Source organism: Lynx rufus, unplaced genomic scaffold (assembly GCF_022079265.1).
Source record: "Lynx rufus isolate CCGP_SWC_20201006 ecotype Redwood Valley unplaced genomic scaffold, mLynRuf1.p SCAF_4, whole genome shotgun sequence".
Taxonomy (NCBI): domain Eukaryota; kingdom Metazoa; phylum Chordata; class Mammalia; order Carnivora; family Felidae; genus Lynx; species Lynx rufus.
This window is the reverse complement of record NW_025814856.1, coordinates 167,387,027-167,405,570: the sequence shown is the minus strand read 5'-3', so window position 1 is coordinate 167,405,570 and position 18,544 is coordinate 167,387,027. Positions and strand designations below refer to the sequence as shown.

The 18,544-nt window shown below is 57.8% G+C and overlaps 1 protein-coding gene across 3 annotated transcripts; it reads right to left on the bottom strand.

Moving 5' to 3' along the window:
• Window positions 1–5,621: 5,621 nt before the first annotated feature.
• INSIG1 (insulin induced gene 1) lies at window positions 5,622–18,236 on the bottom strand. Of its 3 annotated transcripts, XR_006965184.1 has the most exons (7): window positions 18,134–18,236; window positions 17,330–17,758; window positions 14,832–14,956; window positions 13,238–13,404; window positions 12,807–12,906; window positions 9,158–9,466; window positions 5,622–7,446 (listed from the first exon to the last, which is right to left on the bottom strand). XR_006965184.1 is itself a non-coding variant. In XM_047096385.1 (6 exons), the coding sequence occupies exons 2-6, from the start codon at window positions 17,730–17,732 to the stop codon at window positions 7,417–7,419; spliced, it is 825 nt and encodes a 274-aa protein (XP_046952341.1). In that variant the 5' UTR covers window positions 17,733–17,758; window positions 18,134–18,236; the 3' UTR covers window positions 5,622–7,416. The 3 variants fall into 3 exon arrangements, 2 of the variants coding, with proteins under 2 accessions (XP_046952341.1, XP_046952342.1); XM_047096385.1 differs by lacking the exon at window positions 9,158–9,466; XM_047096386.1 differs by lacking the exons at window positions 9,158–9,466; window positions 17,330–17,758; window positions 18,134–18,236 and adding an exon at window positions 16,792–16,978.
• Between the last annotated feature and the right edge of the window lie 308 nt (window positions 18,237–18,544).

Genomic DNA, 18,544 nt, shown 5'->3' with positions numbered 1-18,544 from the left:
GATGGTAGCAATGATGGCGATGGTGATGGTGGCAATGGTGGTGATGGTGATGGTGGTGATGGTGGTGATGGTGATGATGATGGTGATGGTGATGATGATGGTGGTAGTGATGATGGTAATGGTGGTGATGATGGTGATGGTGGTGATGGTGGTGATGGTGGTGATGGTGATGATGATGGTGATGGTGGTGATGGTGATGGTGGTGATGATGGTGATGGCGGTGATGGTGGTGATGGTGATGATGGTGATGGTGGTGATGGTGATGATGTCACGGTGGTGAGGGTGGTGAAGGTAGTGATGGTGATAGAGGTGGTGGTGATGATGGTGATGATGGCGATGGTGGCGATGGTGATGGTGGCGATGGTGGTGATGGTGGTGGTGATGATGATGATGTCACGGTGGTGAGGGTGGTGAAGGTAGTGATGGTGATAGAGGTGGTGGCGATGGTGGTGATGATGGTGATGGTGGTGATGATGGCGATGCTGACAGTAGTTAACATTTATTTAGCTCATACTCTTGCCAGGCTATAACAACTCCATGAGATAGGTACTATTATTGTGCCCATTTTACAGATAAGGAGAGTGGGACGCTGAAAGTTCATCAGCCAAGTGTGTGTAGCTAGGAAGGGGTGCAGCCCTGCACTTGAACCTGGTCTTAGAGCCAATATCCTGGTCTGCCTTTCCTCATCTCCACTGCAGGAGAGAGCAGAGTGACGTCAGCTGGGCACAGCAGAGCAAAGCCTGTGGGACAGGGTGGCCCTCGGGAAGAGGGAGCAGAACTCACGGGTCTGTGCCATGGGATGGGCTCAGGCTCATAGCACCAGGAAGCTCCAGGAGAAATCCTCAGAGCCAGGAGGGTGGTGAGAAAGGCACGAGCCTCCCCGTAATCACGTTTCTGCCATCAGTAAGGTCAAGGTCAGAGCTTCAGCTCCTGGGGTGGGGGACGTGGCTAGGGAGAGGGGCAGGGCTCTGTTCCAGGAGGGCACAGGCTACTTGGGGGAAGCCCGGTGATGTGAATTAGGGCACACAGTGCTCACAACGGGAGCCCAACGAGCATAACCCACACCCCACCGCTATTACGACAGAGTGCCCCAGTGCAGGGGAAGGAGGGCGACGGGGAGCCCGGGGGACAGCAGTCCCTGCTTGCTTGGCCACACCGGCGGCTGCTCATAGGAGCAGTGCCCGGCCCAGAGGTCAGCACTGGGATGCACCAGTGGGAGGAAGAGCTGGGGCTGGACGGAGGAGCTGGGAGAGGCCACGCTCGGACACGGCAGGTTTGGTGTCCCCTCGGGCTTCCAGCCCCTCACCTGTGCAGCGGAGGGGCAGATGTGGATGGTTCCTAAGACATTCCCGCCTCCAGTGTGACTGCATTCCCAGTAACAGAAGAGAATTCCAGCCAGGTCTTCCCACGGGCCCCGCGTCTTCGGGCCCCTGGGAAGGGCAGGGATCTGGCTGCCGAGCGGAGCCGGGGCTGGGCCTGGGGTGAGGTTCCCCGGGGGGCGGGGGAGAGGGGCCTGGGCCTGAGCTTTCACTGTTTTGTTTTCCAGAGTCTGTCGTCCTCAGGGCCAGCTGCAGAGAGGAGACTGACGGATCTCAGTAGGCCAATCTGACACTGGCCGTTGACACGCTACCTGGTTAGCGCTAACTTTAATCTGAGCCACTCAGGTCCACACAGGCCGGCCAACTCTTCCTTGCTGACCGTGTACAGCCTTTCAGAGTCTGGCTCCCAAGCCCTGGACTGGCTTTGCGGGTTCTCCGTCCATTTCTCCACCACTGCCTGGGAAATGAAGCGTCTCTCTCCACGTTCCAAATGACAGCAATCGAAAAGTGAATCGTACTGTCATTTCCAACTATCTATAATACAGCGTGAATATCCTACCTTAGGATGGGTCGGATGATTTGGAATAGATTTCAATACACTTGTACTGGAGAAAAAAGGACTTTGGGTCTAGCTTGGGAGACGCCCAGAAGTCTGGATGAAGTGGGCAAGTAAGTATGCAGACCGGCAGGTCTCCTGTGCTTCCGGAAAATTCAACGTTGTTGTAGGAGACAGGACACGAACAGAGTTAGTATCTCGGGTTCTGGGGTCTGGGCCAACGTGTCACGGGGCCGCCGTCCCCCCGACGGCATGGGGGCACTCCCTGGGTGCGGACACATCGCTGCAGAGGCCGGCAGCACGCGGCATCCTCTCCGTGCTTCCCCGACCATCCTCTGTTCGCTGGTCTGCGTCTACGATTCCCCCCCCCCTTGGGCAAGGACGCCCGTCCTGCTGGATCAGGGCCCACCCTCGTGACCTTGTCTTCCCTTGCTCACGACCGCAAGGATCCTCTTTCCAAACAAGGTCACATTCTGAAGTGCTGGGAAAAGGGAGGCTTTTTTGCGTTAAAGACGGGTTCATAATGTCAGGTGCCTGGGTGTTTAACAACCTCCCTCCCTCTTTCACTATTATGAAAACACCTACCGTCATTATCATTCCTGATGGTTTTAAATGACCAACAGTACACCTGCAAATTCCTGTATGTGCCTCTTAAAAGATGCAACAATTTCAATGAGAAGCTCCCAGACGGGGCTGCTCCGTGTGCCCAGATTTTTAAAAGGACTGGAAGCTTGCTGCTAACCCCATCATGGGAAATAACCTGCAGACTCTCCCTCCTTTGGACGCGTGAAACTCTGAAATGATCTTTCCCGTGACTTGTTGGCATGCTGACCTTTTTCCAGACGGCTCGGCCAGCTGGCGGGGCGTCCGAGGGAGACGGATAGTGACGTGTGATGGAGCGGGAGGACGCAAACCCCAGAACCGGCCCGACAGGCCGGACTTGTGGAGGGCTATTGATTCCAGCAGGCTGTCTGAGCAGGGCTCGCACCCCTCCCTCCGTACCCCTCCCCCCCCAGGCCGGCTGCAGGAACTAGGAGTCAGGGAGGAAGCCGCTCATTAGGGGCACAGCCGCTCTCCTCACCCAGAGAGCTTTCTCCCAGCTTAGCCCCACACCTGCCCTGCCCTCGTTGGGTCTTTGCGACAAAGGTGACTGACAGGAACCTCGGGGGCTGGTGATGCCAGCTGCTCAGGCTGGCCGGGGGCACCGGGCCCACGTGTGGGAGAACGAGGGCAGGCACGAAAGCAGGCAGATGGCCAACGAGGCACGACGTGAAGGGCAGCCTCAGGCCTCCCGGGAGCCAAAGCTCACAGCATGGAGCCCAGAAAAGGCCAGGCGTAAGGGTGTCCGTGTGCACGGGGGACGGGCAGGGGTGCGGTTAGCGGAGGGAAGGGGGGCTCCGGGCTCTAACGACTTTCAGTCAGCAGCCACAGCTGCCCCGCATTCGATCCGGCCAGTGCAGCCGGCTGTGGCTGGCGGAGGCCGGCGGCGTGGACGGCCCAGTGCAGCCCGGCCCGGTGCCGGGAGGAATCACCCGCGGTGCCGCCACCCTCGCTGACGTGGGGCGCGTGGCAACACGGCGGCCCAGGGCAGCGAGCCAACGTTTTGTCACGCAGACGTGACCGCTTGCCTCGGAGGAGCCCTCGTGGAAGCGCCACCGAGACCCTAGCGAGTTCAGGATGGCGTTGGCAGGTTGGCGAGCCCACGCGGGAAGGGCCGGGCACGGCGGCGCGTGGGCGGACGGGGGTCCGAGCGAATGAATGAATTCGTTTACTCGACATTCCTCCGGCCGAGTGTCCGAGGCCAGGCCAGGCGTGGAACAGGACGGCGGGGCAGCCTCCCCCTGGCGGGCTCACGGCTGGCGAGGACAGGCCCTGCGGCCCCAGGAGCTCCAGGGATGGACGTGCTGTGGGAAGAGGGCGACGCTGGCCGAGGTCTGAAGGATGAAAACGCTACACCGCACAATCGCAAACGGACGGCTTCTCAGAGACACAGCGAGAAGACTCCTTGCGTGGACTGAGCGTGTGTCTTCCCCGTGCTCCTGAACTTGAGAACGTGCATCGGAAGGAATAAGGCGCCGTGGCGAACTAGGAAAACAGGTGTCAAAACACTTCGCCAAATTCAGTGTCCAATAAACGGACATGGTAAAGAAATACCACTTGTCGGGGCACCCGGGCGGCTCAGTCGGTTGAGCATCTGACTTGGGCTCAGGTCATGATCTCGTGGTCCGTGAGTTCGAGCCCCGCGTCGGGCTCTGTGCCGGCAGCTCGGAGCCTGGAGCCTGCTTGGGATTCCGTGCCTCCCTCTCTCTCTGCCCCTCCCCTGCTCACACACACACACACACACACACACACACACACACTCTCTCTCTCTCTCTCAAAAATAAACATTAAAAAAAAAAAGAAATACCCCCTGTCACGTGGGCCATTTTGTCTTCAAAGTCAGGAGTCCGGCAGGACCCCGCCCCCGCAGCACTCTGCCCATTTGTTCTTTCCAGCTGACCTCATGCCCAGCACTCGCAGGTGTTTCTAGAAATGCTCGCGTAAATCTCTCCGGCGTGAATCTCATGAAGAAAATCCACAGAGCGCCAGGATTAGGGGTTGGGATTGGCTACGTTTCGTGTGTCTTTCTCTACATATTTTGGCCGTACTCAGGGATCAACAGGAAATCCCTCCCGTGGCCAATTTATTGCGCATCAACCCACCTCCTTTTCAAGGGCAAGCCTGACGGTAGCTTCGTGGGGAGTGGGCCAGAGTCTCAGCGCATAATATATATTGGAGCCGAATTGTAATGTCCGTATTAACAGTTCACAATATAAAGACAAAAGCTGAAACTCTCGTACAGCGAGTGTTGTTAGGTCTATCTTAACACACGAAAGAGAAAAGACAGGTTTAGATTTAAGTCAGTCCCCTTCCCTTTTTACCAGCACGGTGGTGGGGGTGCCTGGAATTCAAGGCCAGGGCAGTGCCAGGACACTGGGCGACTTGAGTCGGGTGCCGGTCTTCAACCTCCAGAAACACTCTTTACGTGAGGTTATAGGGGACTCTGAAAACCAGCTGAGTCAACACAGCACCTTCGTGCCCGTCCCGGGTTCCCGCACCCAGCCTCGCTCGGGCCTCCGACAGTGGGGACGAGGAATCTGCGTGACTGGGTGCCCGGCCCGTAATGAAATGGGACGACAGGATTCCTCCCTTGTTGACCAGATAGATGGTCCAGGAAGTGCCCCACTCCCCGGACTTCCCCTCAAACACAGGTATGGACGGGGTCGGTGTGGCCGAGCCCATGTTGGAGCCACACAAATCGGACTCAGGCACATTTGGAGTCTCTGTGGGGAGGGACAGGCCTGCCATGCTGGCGGGCACTCAGCACGTTCCCCTTCTTCCCGGGCTCTGTCTGCTGGGAGCCCAGAGGCCCTTGGACACCCATCTGAACGGGGAGAAGGGGCCCTGTCACCCAAGACCGTGCACAGCGCTCCTGGGAGAGGGCAGAGGAAGGCACAGCAGGTGCCTGGCTTTCCCCGCGTCAGGGAGGAGGGCAAGGGGTGGGGGGGGGGGGGGCGGTGAACATGGCCACTACCGCCCGTCGCCTTCCACCGTGACAGAAAATACACTCAAGTGGGGTTTTCCCAAGAGGCTGTACAGAAACGTAGTCAAATTTGAAGAGCTACAAAACAGTTCTCCATTTCGCCTTCTAACATCCTACAGAGAAGCCCCCCTCACCTTTAAAGAAAAACTCATAAATATGATGGTTGGTTTTGAACCTTTAATAAAAGTAACAAACGAATGGAAAAAGAACACAACGCTGAAAACTTAGTGCGAATGTGAACCTCACTACATGTCCATATCTCAGATAGTGCAAATTTTGTTCATAGTATTTTACATTTTTACAAACTCAAATCACTTTGGTTCATATACTTGCTATAAAGTATTGGCAAAAAAATTCTTCGGATTCACATTTTTTTGGCTACATTATTTCTAACAGAGATTTACTTCCAGTTTAAGAGGAAAAAAATACTTATTGTTTGTACATGATCAAGTATATTTTAAAGATTCAATTACTGCTTTCACCTAATAACTTCCGGTTTTTCAGAGAACGCGTAGGGGTCATTTCGAGGTGCGGAATGACCCCGTTTTCTTTTAGACAAAATTCCTTGGAAACAAATCAGCTACACAGCCACCTAAAATTTACTCCAAGGCGTTTTTCGCAGAACAAAGGAACCACACACCCATCGCGCGGACGAGGCCAAGCACACGTGGCCACAGGCGCCAGGGGCGCCGACCCCCGTCCTGCCGACTGCCCGCGTCTAGTCAAAAGGAGTCTCTTCATGAAATCGCTTCACAAAAAATTTAAAACAAAAACATTTAAATTGCAAAATACAAAAAAGGTAAATTTGTCAGTAAAAATTACAAGTCTACTAAACCCACAAAACTGGAGTATTTCAAAGGACCAGGGCTCAGTGGAGGGCACAACAGAGTAACTTCATAACTGAAAGAAATTATTGCTGAATTTTGCCTCCATGCAGCACTGAAATGAATGGAGAATCCCTCTTTAACATCTCATACGTTAAAAAAAAGAAAATAAATATTTAAGAGAATACAAGGCTCAGATTGGTTTTCAGATACATTGCACTTGAAGTGTGAGACCCAACCCTCGCCAAGCGGGTCTACTATGGTCTATGCCATTAAGTGAATACATTGTGCTCACCGAGATCTTTGAGTATTTAGAAACACCAAATGTTCAACGTGGTGATATGTGCACGGTTCTTTTTACAAGGCAATCACAGATTGCAAATTCCATAGGGCTGCGGAAAAATCGTCATCTCTGCTCTGGAGGATTAAAGAAACGACAGACAATTCTGGCTAAGAATACACGGCAGACAGGCGTTCCCTCTTAGAGGATTGTGGATTTGGGATGAAACTTCGCAAATACGGAGGTGAGAATTCCAGCAGGTCACAGTGGAGAGCCGCGGCCTTCGCTGCCTTCTGCGCTCGGTGAGATTGTCTACACAGGGCTCCGCGGGGGGAACGAGGGCGCGAAGGGTCTCCGCGCCGCGACCGCGGGAGCGGGCCTCCCGGGCCTCCCGGCCGCTTCTCTTTTTACACAACCCTATTTAAAAAAAAAATCTCTTGGATAAATACGGTTCCTATTAGACCACACTTCACCTTTGTTAAAGCACCATCAAGCTATCCCTTGTGGGCACGGATACGAAACCAAGAGCTGGTCATTAGGCTTTAGTTCAAGGCTTTGAAATATGGCAACTTGCTTTTAATAACATAAATGAGATCGAATACTCGGGAAGCTGTGCCTGCCTGAACCCCCGCCCCGTCGGAGCGGACGCAGGCACGGGCGTGTGGCGCAGGTCCGCTTGGACATCGGCGGTTCCCCTCGCTTGCCGCTATGGAGCAGGGGACTTCTTTTTCCGGGAGTCACGGGGACAGTCACCCAATCTAAACAGATCACGGAGGAGCAAGATCATCTTTGTCACAATCCAAGGTCACAGGTTTTCTTCCCAAATCGTGCTTTTCTTCAGTGGTTTCTGAGACTCAGTCGCTGTGTGGCTTCTCGGGAACACCCTGTGTGGAGAAAGAGTGGCCGCTGGTCAGCACCACGTGCGTGCACACTGCAGGGAGCCCCGCGTGGACCCTGAGGGGCCAAGAGAAACCGCCTTGACGCAGGAGGTGATGGCGACGGAAGTGTGGGAGACAGCGGCCCGGGCCCTCCTCACTGCCCCCGGCCGGGAGCTACCCGTCCCACCTGGCGGATCAGGGGCCGTCAGGTGACGGGGCGTGGACAGCCCTCAGTGAAGCTGCTGTGCGGGTGGAGACCAAGCCCACACCCGCAGAGAGGCGGCCGGCGGTGGGACGGGCCCCGGTGGGACGGGGCCCGGGGGCTGTGGCTCCCTGAGGTCTAAGGGAGCATGCTGTTCTGTGCAGGATGGGTCTGCTCCCGTGAGGGGGTCTCTGCCCCCCACCTGCACGGACCCCCGCTTCTCCTCTCCCCTCCGCCGCCTGGGGAGACAGGGGCCCGAAACAGGTGTTGCTTTAGGACGCAGAGTGACGACTCTGCCTCCCTCGACACAGAAACACTCTGCACCCCACTTCCTCATGGGACCCTCACCCGCAGGTGCCCACCGCCCCCCAGGCCCCGCCGGGGACTCCTCCCTGGAGGACGGGCGTCCCGCTGATGGACGAGCAGGGCCGATGCCGTTCCCGAGGCCACAAAGCTATCGACGGGCACGGGAACACCCGCAGCGAACACATCTTGCCCTGAGTGTGGGGTGCCTGCCGGCCTCCCCGTCTGGCAACCAGACCGCAGGGCTGACCATTACGAGTCAACTACAAAAGGTTGAGACCTTGCGTGTATCCGGACCCGTGGGGAGTGCCGTGGGGGTGTGGAGGCCGCCAGGGGTTCTGGGGTGCTCATTCCTCCCCCAGGGAAGCACGACTTCCGTTGACAACTGGTCACCCGAAAGCATCACGAACTGACAACCACAGACGCGAGGACGGTCCCGAACAAACGTCACCCACGGGAACCCGGGGGCTGACCCACCACGCGCTGGGAGGAGGCCCATGCTCCTGCCGAGACACGCGGAGAACAGGCCTGGAGTCCACGGCCCACGGGAGACTAAAATTAGGTCTGGCATTTCTGTACGAACACAAGTGACCGCTGGTGAGAGGTAACGGGTCAGCCTGGGACGGGCACCGCACTCGCGTGACCCGAGAGCAGCGTGTCCAGGGGCGGGAGGGGCCGCGCCCCACGGAAGACCCACGGGGAGGGAGCAGCGCGCAAGAAGCAAGAAGGGCGGTGTGGCGCGTACTCCCGCCCAGCCCGCCTCACACCCCTGCGCCCGCCGGGCGAGCTGTTAACCTTCCCAAGCCTCCGTTTCCCCATCTTTAAAATGGGCTAACACCAGGTCCTGCTTCAAAGTGTTGTTATAAAAGGTGAAATCAGCCGACAACGAAAATGCACACCCGTGCACAGCGAGTGCTAATTCACCCTCGAACAGAACACCCGAGTTATCCGTGTTGCAGCTGATCGGGTCAATCACAAACAGGAAAGGCAAGTTCAACGCCCGCGGCCGGGGCAGCCCGGGGGCAAGCAGGCATCTACTGGAAGCAGTTTGAAGCCTTAGCTTTTTAAAAAACCTGAAGCTACGAATAGCGATAAATAGAAATTTCTATAAAATTATGCTACAGACTCATCATTTCCTTTTCAACGCCGGGCTGACAACAAATACCACGTAGAAAAAGCCACGTGAACCACTGAACCGCAAGCAAAGCCCACCTGTGGCTTGTGGACGTGGCCATCCTTCTGGTAATTACGTTTCTTCCTCAGGGAGGGGGCCGCAGGGAAGGACAGAAGAGGATTCTAGAACCCAGATGGAGTCGGGGCAGGGATGCACAGGGCAGGCGCCCCCGGTGACACTGGCTCAGGTGTGGGCAGCGCTGGCCTGAGCAGGGCCCCCGTCTTCATGTTCCTCACTCGAGGCACATCCGTCACAAAAGCCCCACTTGGTGGAGTTCCTTCTTAGATGCCGCCCCTAAAATACCAAGCCGGGTTCATTTTTCACGCAAACAGCTCGAGTGCAAAGGCCTGTGGGAAAGAGAGAGCTCGACCGAGCTGCGGGCAGGGCCCAAGGATGGGGCCGGGCCGGTCCCACCCCCGACGCATCGAGCAGCTTCCTGGGTTTGAAGGGCGGAAACAAGTTTTCGAATTTTGAGCAAAGAGTAGGCCTATTTTTACAGAAAACTGTTACTTTTTCATTTCTTTGAAGAGAGAATAATTAAGGTCGTAGGTGCAAGTATCTTCTCTCTTTAAAGCACCCCTTTTAACTTGTCCTTTTAAAGGTAGTTGTGTCCTCGATGATGAAGCTTCCAGCAAGGGCCCACCCTGTCACAGTGTCGCCTTTCAAGACGCCACAAGAGCGGTAAGAGCAAAGCTCCAAGGTTCACCACTCGGGGACCCCGACACACAGAACTGCAGAACGGGGCCGTCTCCCCCAGGCTGCTGGGGTGCGCGGGCCTCAGCGCTGCCCCGGGGGCGGCCGGGGGGCTCAATCGACAGAGCGCGCTGCCCTGGGCGCCACAGAATCGGGGCCGGGCCGCGGGAGGCACCTGCAGGCCCTCGACGCCTCCAGCCCATGGGGACCACCTCCTGCCGGTGCCGGGGGGTGGGTGGGGGTCGGGGGGAGAAGCCCCCCGAAAAAGGAGGCCCCGTGAAAACACAGCGAGGCAGGGAAACGTTTATTCGGAGCGCGCACCTCACCCTTTGGTCCTGACGCAGCCTGAGACCGTTCGATTTCTGACACCCCCGATTCCATTCCCACAAAGAACACAATTTTGGCCTCACGCGCTTCTCTTGTTGATGCCGTGGCAGCGTGAGCTCAGCAGGCCGTCTGTGTGCCCCCCGAGAGGGCACAGAGGGCAGCGCCCTGGTGCAGAGTGGACGGGGCGGGCTGCCGGGCTCAGGGGCCCACGGCACCGGCCGCTGGAGAGCGGAGGCCCTTCCCCGAGCACCGACGTAGAAGATGCGCTGCTTTCGGGAGGGGCTGGCACACACACCTCCGGGGGTGGAGGCCAAGAGAATCGGAACGCAGGGACCCGCCGACAGACCGGGGCGGTGGGGGGAGGACCCCGCCTTCCACGTCCAAGGCGGCCTCACGCCACGGTCGTGCCCCGAGTAAGCCGACCGGTCTCCAGGAGCCGCCGCGACCAGGCTTCTCCGCGACCGCACGCACGGCGTGCTCCACAGACCGTGGGACGGGTCCCTGCACACCTCGCCCGGGGCCGACCACGACAGTCACGTTCGCGTCGTAACTTTCACGACCAGAAAAATCGCACTGTAAAGGCCGCGTGCGGTTCTCTCCAGAAGCTGCCACGTCTAACCGTCCGCACACCCTGTTCTCCCCATCCCCCAACTCCGGGGGGGTGCTGCCTCCCAGGGTAGAGGGCCCACGATTCCGGCCCCCTGCTCTCTGAAAACCCACAGGACGAGGACCAGGCTGAGCCCCTGCCCTGGAGCCGTATCAGCGGGTGGCGGCCGGGGCGCCACTGGTCCCGGGGAAGGGAGCCCCGCGCTCCCGAGGTCTCGGTCACCCTCCTTGCGGGCGGGACCCAGCGGGAAGGACTTACGTTCTCACGGGTGGAAAAAACAGCGAGCGAGCGGGGTGGGCGCGGAGGTTTGATGACCCGGGAGGGAAGGGATCGTGGCCCTTCCTCGTTTCGACGTACGACAGGAACACGTCTTACACTCATCCCGACAACCTGTACTTAATTTCCAAATGTGCACCAAAACGACTGCAGGGGCCCACCCAGGATCGTTTACTGAGACAGTCTCCAAGCGGTAGTATTTTCAAAGGTAACGATTTGCGCGACTCCTTTGAAAGAAGTTTCCTCCCACCGTTTCCAGCCGCTTGCAACTCGCGCACGTGTGAAGCCTCCGCCTCTACCCAAGACGCGCTCACGTCCTGAACCTGGTTCAAAAACGTCTTCGCGCACACGGAACACCGTCGGCCTCAAATAACGACAGTTCACTGAATGTTATTAAATTTTAATTTTGTGAAGGGTTACCCTGGGTGAGGACGGTTTTGTCCTGGAAGCCCTATTAGGGGTTCTCCATGGAAGCTACCGGACTAAGAACCAGCACAAGCACCGGTGGACCTGCCCGGGTCTCCTGGGGAGAGCAGCCAGGGGGGCTGGGAGGGGAGGGAGGGAGCCAGGGCACAGGTCTGATGTGGGGCTGCGGCCAGCGTTAACAGGACCCAGTCAAGGGGCACCTGGCTGGCCCAGTAGGTGGAGCGCGGGACTCTTGACCTCGGGGTTGTGAGTTCGAGCCCCACGTTGAGTAGAGAAATCACTCAAAAATCTAGATGGAAGTCTATAGGTACATCTACACACACACACACACACACACACACACACACACACACACACACACACGTCAAATCCTCTGATCCTCACTGCGGGTGCCAGAAACGGTATCTTAATTGAGTTCTCATTCTGGGGCGGGATCCACAGAACCTCCAGGGGTAGAGGGTGGAACGATGGACTCAGGAACCAGCGGGACATGCCGCACATTCTATCGTTTTGAAATTAGTTCTATTTTTGTGAACCAGCCGAGTAGCCTTTAGACTCAGCTCCCACTGGTGAGTATCAGCACTAATAAATGCCTTGTTTTAAAAACAGCATGTGAGGGACCGAGATAACTTTTCTGAGCAAGCCCCAGGGTTTATCTCTGAGGGCAATGGCCCTCAGAAGTCTCCGTGGTTTCCTTCAGTTCATTCTATTTAAGCCCCAGAGTCTAAGTCAACGCCAAGGAACGCTTACGTGTCCAAAGTTGATTTCCTCTTATTAAAGTGTTCAAACGCAAACTTTTAACTACGGAATAGAACTGCCATAATTATTCCCGACATCATTTGCCTTTCCGGCTCTCAGGACACGGCTCCGTGCTGGGGGAGCCCATCTACCCAGTGATGGGGGGGGAGGGGGGCGGTCTCTGGCGACGCGGGGCACCCCCCATGCCGCCCCGGGGCCACCTGTCCTGGGAACGGCAGTGTTCGCTGGGCCAGGCCCCGACCCGGGCGCAGGGTCTCCGCGGCGTCAGCGAGGGGCTCATTTCCAACCACTCACGTTACCATCTCAGTAACTTTCCTCTGCCGCTTTCCATGGAGAGCTCAGAACCATCACCAAACAGCCCTGTAACAGGACGGGCTGCCCGGGAACCCTGGTTACTTCCTGGCTCATCACGCGTTTACAAATCCCCGAAGCTTCACATACCGAGGAACTGCCTCGGGACCGTTAGCTACTTTTTTTCAAGAGTATGCCGTTCTAGTAACTGTTGTTCTTGAGTCCCAACCAGACATCCGTCAACACAAATCACACTGTATTACATAAAGCGACTGCAGCAGGCCAGCAGAGCTGATTGCTTCACGTACCATAGCCAGCTGGCGTCCTATGTTGCCCACGGTGACGCCTCCTGAGAAAAATATACAGGGCAGCCAGGAGCGGATGTAGAGGAAATCCGGGGACGTGTACCTGCAGAAAGAACAGAGGAGGAGACCTGTCTCCGGGCACTCGGCCTCCCCGAGCCGGGCTCGCCTCCGGGTGGACTGTCTTCACCGGGGAGGCACACGACACGACACGCCGTGGGAGGGCCACGTCGGAATGCTGCGCTTGCCGTGACTGCTGCGTTTCCCCCCAGGTTAGACGGCACGTTTTTAACAGCAGCGGCATCTTTGAGACTCTCCTGCCTAAATCGACGCCACGTGTGTGCGCATACACCCTGACCGCCCGGCCTGGCGGGTGTTTTTCATGGGAGTCAGGTGACAGCTCGCGGACAAAGGCGGAGTCGGGAGCCCGTGCTTACTGATAGACGCCGTTATACACCAGCAGCTGAGTGATCAGCGTGGCCAGGAAGGCGATGGTGATCCCAAGCCCGAGGCCGCTTCTCGACCGGTCGAACGTCCACCACAGGCCCAGAGACAGGGCTGCTAACGTCAAGGAGAGCTGCACGTTATTGGCAAAATCCAGTTTCTGGAGGCGCGAGGCTAAGGAAACTTCAGCGACGTCTAAGGCCGTCAAATACAAGCCAACAACAACAACCCCCTGCACATCCCACACGCGTTTGTGTTTTCATTACGTAGCATGAGATTCTCCATCCGACAGTCCTGCCCAGGCTGTGTCCAGATCTGCTGGATACAAGAGGACGGACCTTCTCTGATCACTGGGTTAAACCCATAATTCTACCCGGAAACTTTCTGAACGCCGTGGCTGCCGGCATTCTGAGCACACAACAACGTATTCTGCTGGTAAGCCACCTGGAGGCGCTATTCTGTTTTTCGTTTTTATTAGCAATTTGAACGGAGCAAACACTCTTCTCTCGTGGCGCCTCAAAGACACCTCATCAGTTGGCAGCAGAATCACACTTCCGCCTGATGGAGACACAGCTAGCTGCCTTTCATCACAACACTGCTGATCAAGTGGTGAAAACACAGATTTGTCAGAGCTAAGCTAGCCTGTAACACCCCTTCCTGAAACTCGTTTCAAGAAAATACAGGTAGAGCAGATTTAAGAATCAGTAATTCTAAAATACCTTTCTCTGAAATTTCAAGATAGGACCTAGGCTTCCTAAAGAAACCCCAAATTTCTGAGACCTGGTACTCGATGGCCTATCTTCCTGAAAAATGCACTTAACAACAGACACGTAACATAAGTCTGTGCAACATACTCCACCCGTGGACTCTGGAAGTTTGGGGACCTTCCATTAGGAACCCTACTCCGGGGACACCCGGGGGGCTCGGTCGGTTAAGCGTCCGACTTTGATTTCAGCTAAGTCCTGATCTCACGGTGAGACTGAGCCTCGTGCGACAGCACAGAGCCTGCCTGGGATTCTCTCTCTGCCCCCCCTCCGCTCCCACATGCACACACACTCTTTCAAAATAAGTAAATAAACTTAAAAAAAAAAACAAAAAAAAGGCTCCTACTCCAGAGAACACCACTTCGGTCCCTGAAACTTCATGGTCACGGCCAGGGAGGGGGCAGAGAAGCAGAGATGGGGTTCTCCCCAACCTCTGGAAGCAGTGGCCCCAAGAAGAGGAACCCCCAGCCACCGGTCACTGGGCCACAGAAACCAGATCTTCACAAGGGAAGATGCGAGGTAGGAACCTACGAGGGAATTTACAAAACCAACTGCAAGGAACCAGAAGATTCTGTCTGACAGAAGGCAGAACAAAGAAGTCCACTCTGCTTCTGGTACTATTTTGACAGTCTCCCTGCACCATTTCGAAAACTCTGAAAACTCTCGCTAAGTATAAACCAAGCGGCACGCTTTAAAACAAAATAGCTGGAAGGAGACCATTCAAGTGACCTATACAGTAAGATACGCTCGTTGGAAGTCACAAAACGCTGCAACACGGAACCCACGAGAATGCTCTGGACCCGGCACACCCACTGAAGGATACAGCACTGGCGTGGTTGATGCCAACGAAAACCGCTACGCAGCGCATTACGCTGGCCCACTCTCTCTTGAACTTGTGGGGTTCCCCAAGGTGACTGTCGATGCACGGGTACAGCAAGCCGACAACAGCTGTTAAAACGAAACAAAACAGTATTAGACTGTGCCAGCTTCAAGGTGATAGGATTTCCACGTGGCAATTGTTAACATATTACTCAAATCAGTTCTTTCCCTAGAAAACGTACGTGCTACAGAATACAGTATTTTAATTAAGATTAACTTTACATTTTTGTTGTCCTTGAGAACAAAAGGATCACACTGGCTCTGACGGGACCCGGATCCTCGTGTTTGTTTTCTCATGTGTCAAGTGATAAGGGTTATGTAACTACAAGAGCTTACTGTGGTCGGGAGGAGTTAGGGAGTTTTTACAGACACGGAACTTTAAAGCATGGGATCGGATAAAGAGAATTTAGACGGGGGAAGGGCGTGGGGCTCCAGGCCAGAAGCAAAGCGGGCTGCTGAGGATTCAGGCCCACGGGAGCGACTGTGGGGCACAAAGTTCAGCTGGTCAAGTCACTGAAACGCTGAGGCTTGGAAGCCAGGGAGCACATCCACCTGGCGTCCTATGAAAGAGGCAAGGATTTCAGGCTCTTGAACCGAGAAACAAGAGGCTCGGTTCTAGAAACTCGGGTTTCAATTTCATTCGACATTTTCTCAAGGTCTAGTTTCGGAGATTTGAAAACTGGAATGCAAATGATTCTGTAACTTATTTCGCTACAATTTAATCTCACCTTTGAAGGTTAAAAGCGAAATAGGTACAAACATGGGGGGGTGTGGTAGTAAGAGAAATTGTGTTTCAGGTAGTCCTGGAATTCCTTGAGGCTGCAATTGCAAAGAAAGCCTAAACTAAACCATTTCACTTTTAGAATCCAATTTTTGATTCAAACAAACTGCTGTACCAAATGTGCATGAAAAATGCAATCTGCATCTAGGTAAGTATCTCAAAAAGGATATTTAATAGTATAGCTGTGGGGGCGCCTGGGTGGCTCAGTCAGTTAAGCGTCCGACTTAGGCTCAGGTCACGATCTCACGGCTTGTGAGTTCGAGCCCCGCGTCGGGCTCTGTGCTGACAGCTCAGAGCCTGGAGCCTGGTTCAGATTCTGTGTTTCCCTCTCTCTGACCCTCCCCCGTTCATGCTCTGTCTCTCTCTGTCTCAAAAGTAAATAAACGTTAAAAAAAAATAGTATAGCTGTGTTACTTAAAGGTTTAGAAAGGCAAAGTAGGATCCTAAGTTTCTTTTTTTTTTTTTTTTTAACGTTTATTTATTTTTGAGAGAGAGAGAGAGTGTGAGCAGGGTAGGGGCAGAGACAGAGGGAGACACAGAATCAGAAGCAGGCTGCAGGCTCCGAGCTGTCAGCGCAGGGCCGGACGCCGGGCTCGAAGTCACAAACCTCGAGATCATAACCTGAGCACAAGTCGGTCAGACACTTAACCGACTGCGCCCGCAGGCGTCCCAGGACCCTACCTTTCTAAGAACAAAGATGAAGACATTCTGCCCGCGGAGTAAGTACAGTACCCCCCAGGGATGTGCCCTCGCTAGAACACAGCTCCCCATTCCCAGTCCTGGGCCCTCCGGCGGTTTTCAGGGAGCGTGCTGAGAAGGTGCTGCGTTTCCTCAGTGCGCCACACACACACCCCGACTGCGGGGAGGCAGTGCGCAGAGGCGTGAGCAGTGGCCCTGCTCTGTACTGTGTGCCCTTAGACCCGGTCGCTTAGCCTGTCTGTGACTCAGTTTTCACATCTGTAAAATGGAGCACCGGCAGAGAGCGCTGTTGTCGGGCGCGAAGGAAGCAAAGCGCAGAAGATACAAAGTAATAAGCAGACCGCGAACGCCGGCCCGGCTGCAAAGCAAGCAGCGGGGCGCCCCCGTCGCCGCACCTGCGCGGCCCTGCCCCACGTAGACGCACCTTTGCTCTGCGCACCAGAGCGGGCCGCGCCGAGGGCAGGGGCGGGTTCAGCGGAGACCGCGGCCCGCACCTGGCCGAGTGTCTGCCGGCCGACGGGCGCCGCGTGACTACAGAAGCACCAAGCGCTCTTCTGGGCCCGGATCGGCCGGGTCTTTCTACGCGCGCGGCCGGGGGAGCGCGCCGGGGGAGCGCGCCGGGGGAGCGCACCGGGCGCGCGCGCCCGCCCGCCCGCCCGCAGCTGACAGCGGCCGGGCGCCCCCGCACCTGACCCGCGCCCCGCCCCGCCCGCCGGCCCACGTGACGGTTTGTTTTCGGCGGCCCGCGGGTAGCGTGTTGGCGCGCGCGGCCAATGGCAGCCCGGCCGCGCCGCTCACCAGTTCCGCGGCGGCCAATCCCCGGCGGGCGGCGGGCTCCGCGCGCGGCCCCGGGGCCAGGTCGGCGGGAGCCCGGCCCGGCGCCCCCGCGGCCCCCGCCCCTGCGCGCCCACCTCCCCCCCCCCAGACCCCGGACCTCCCCCCTCCCACCCCGCTCCACTCACCGGCCGCCGTCCCACAGCAGGGGGGCACCCACCAGGCCGAGGAGAAGATGGTGGCGATGACCTCCTCGGGGAACAGGGTGACGTTCCGCTGCACCTGCAGCAAGTTGAGCACCAGGGCCAGCACGACCCCCACCGAGAACAGCACCAGGCTTCTCTGCACCAGGTGGTGGTGCCAGCTGCCGGGGGGGCCGCCGCCAGCGCCGCGCCCCCCCGGCCCGGGGCTCCGAGGCCCGCGAGCCGGCGCGGGGTCTGGGTCCGGGCCGCGGCGGGCCGCCAGCGTCGCGGGGCCGAGCATGTCCCCCACTTTGGCCGCCAGCCCTCCGGGCCCGGCTCGCGGGAGGCTCCGGTGCCTGGCGCCCTGAGCACAGGAACAGCTCCAGCAGTGGTCGTCCAGCCTGGGCATCGGTCCCCGGGCGCCGGCCGGCGTTCCTGCAGGGGGAGGGGGCGGGACCCCGTCAAGTTCACGGCCGCCGGGTGGGGACGCTACCCCCACCCCCCTCAGCCCACCTGGCCGGTGCGCCGACGGGGGAGGGGGGCGGCCAGGTGTCCGGCGCAGCTGCGCCGCTCTGCGCGGAAGCAGGGCACGCACCTCTACTGCCCGCCCGTCCAGTCCGAAAGTTTCCCGGACCCCGCCCGCGAGCTGCGCCAAGTTCCCGGGGCCGGCGGACGGAGGGGGGCACTGAGCCGGCCCGCAGGGGTCAGGGGTGCAGCCCCGCCCCGGGGTCGCCCGGATCCCCGGCTCCCGACCCGAGCTCGGCGCCGGCCCGCATCGACCCCGGGGCATCCCCAGCGCGCCCCACCTACCTGTCCGAGGGGCGCCCGCGCGCGGACTCGCTGTGGAAAGTGGCCACGGCCCGGACCGCTTGGAGTTGGGCCCTGGGCGCGGGGCGCGCGGTGTAGCTTTTAAGGCGGGCGACGGTGGCGGGGCCGCGGGTCACGTGACCCTGCCCGGCCCGCCGCTTGGGGGCGTGGCCTCCGCGTGCCCCGCCCCGCCCGCGCGCCCGTCCGCTCGGGGTCTGGTGAGGCGGCCGCGGCCAATCGGGGGCGGGCGGCCCATATGACGTCAGCACACGCCACCGCCGCCTCGCGCCCGGCGCTGGCTCGGGAGCGCGGACGGCGGACGGATGGACTGACGGACCGAGGGGGCTTCGGGGACTCGCCGGCCGGGCCTGGGTGGGAAGAGCGGGGCTGGCCCGGAGCGGGTGGGCGGCATCC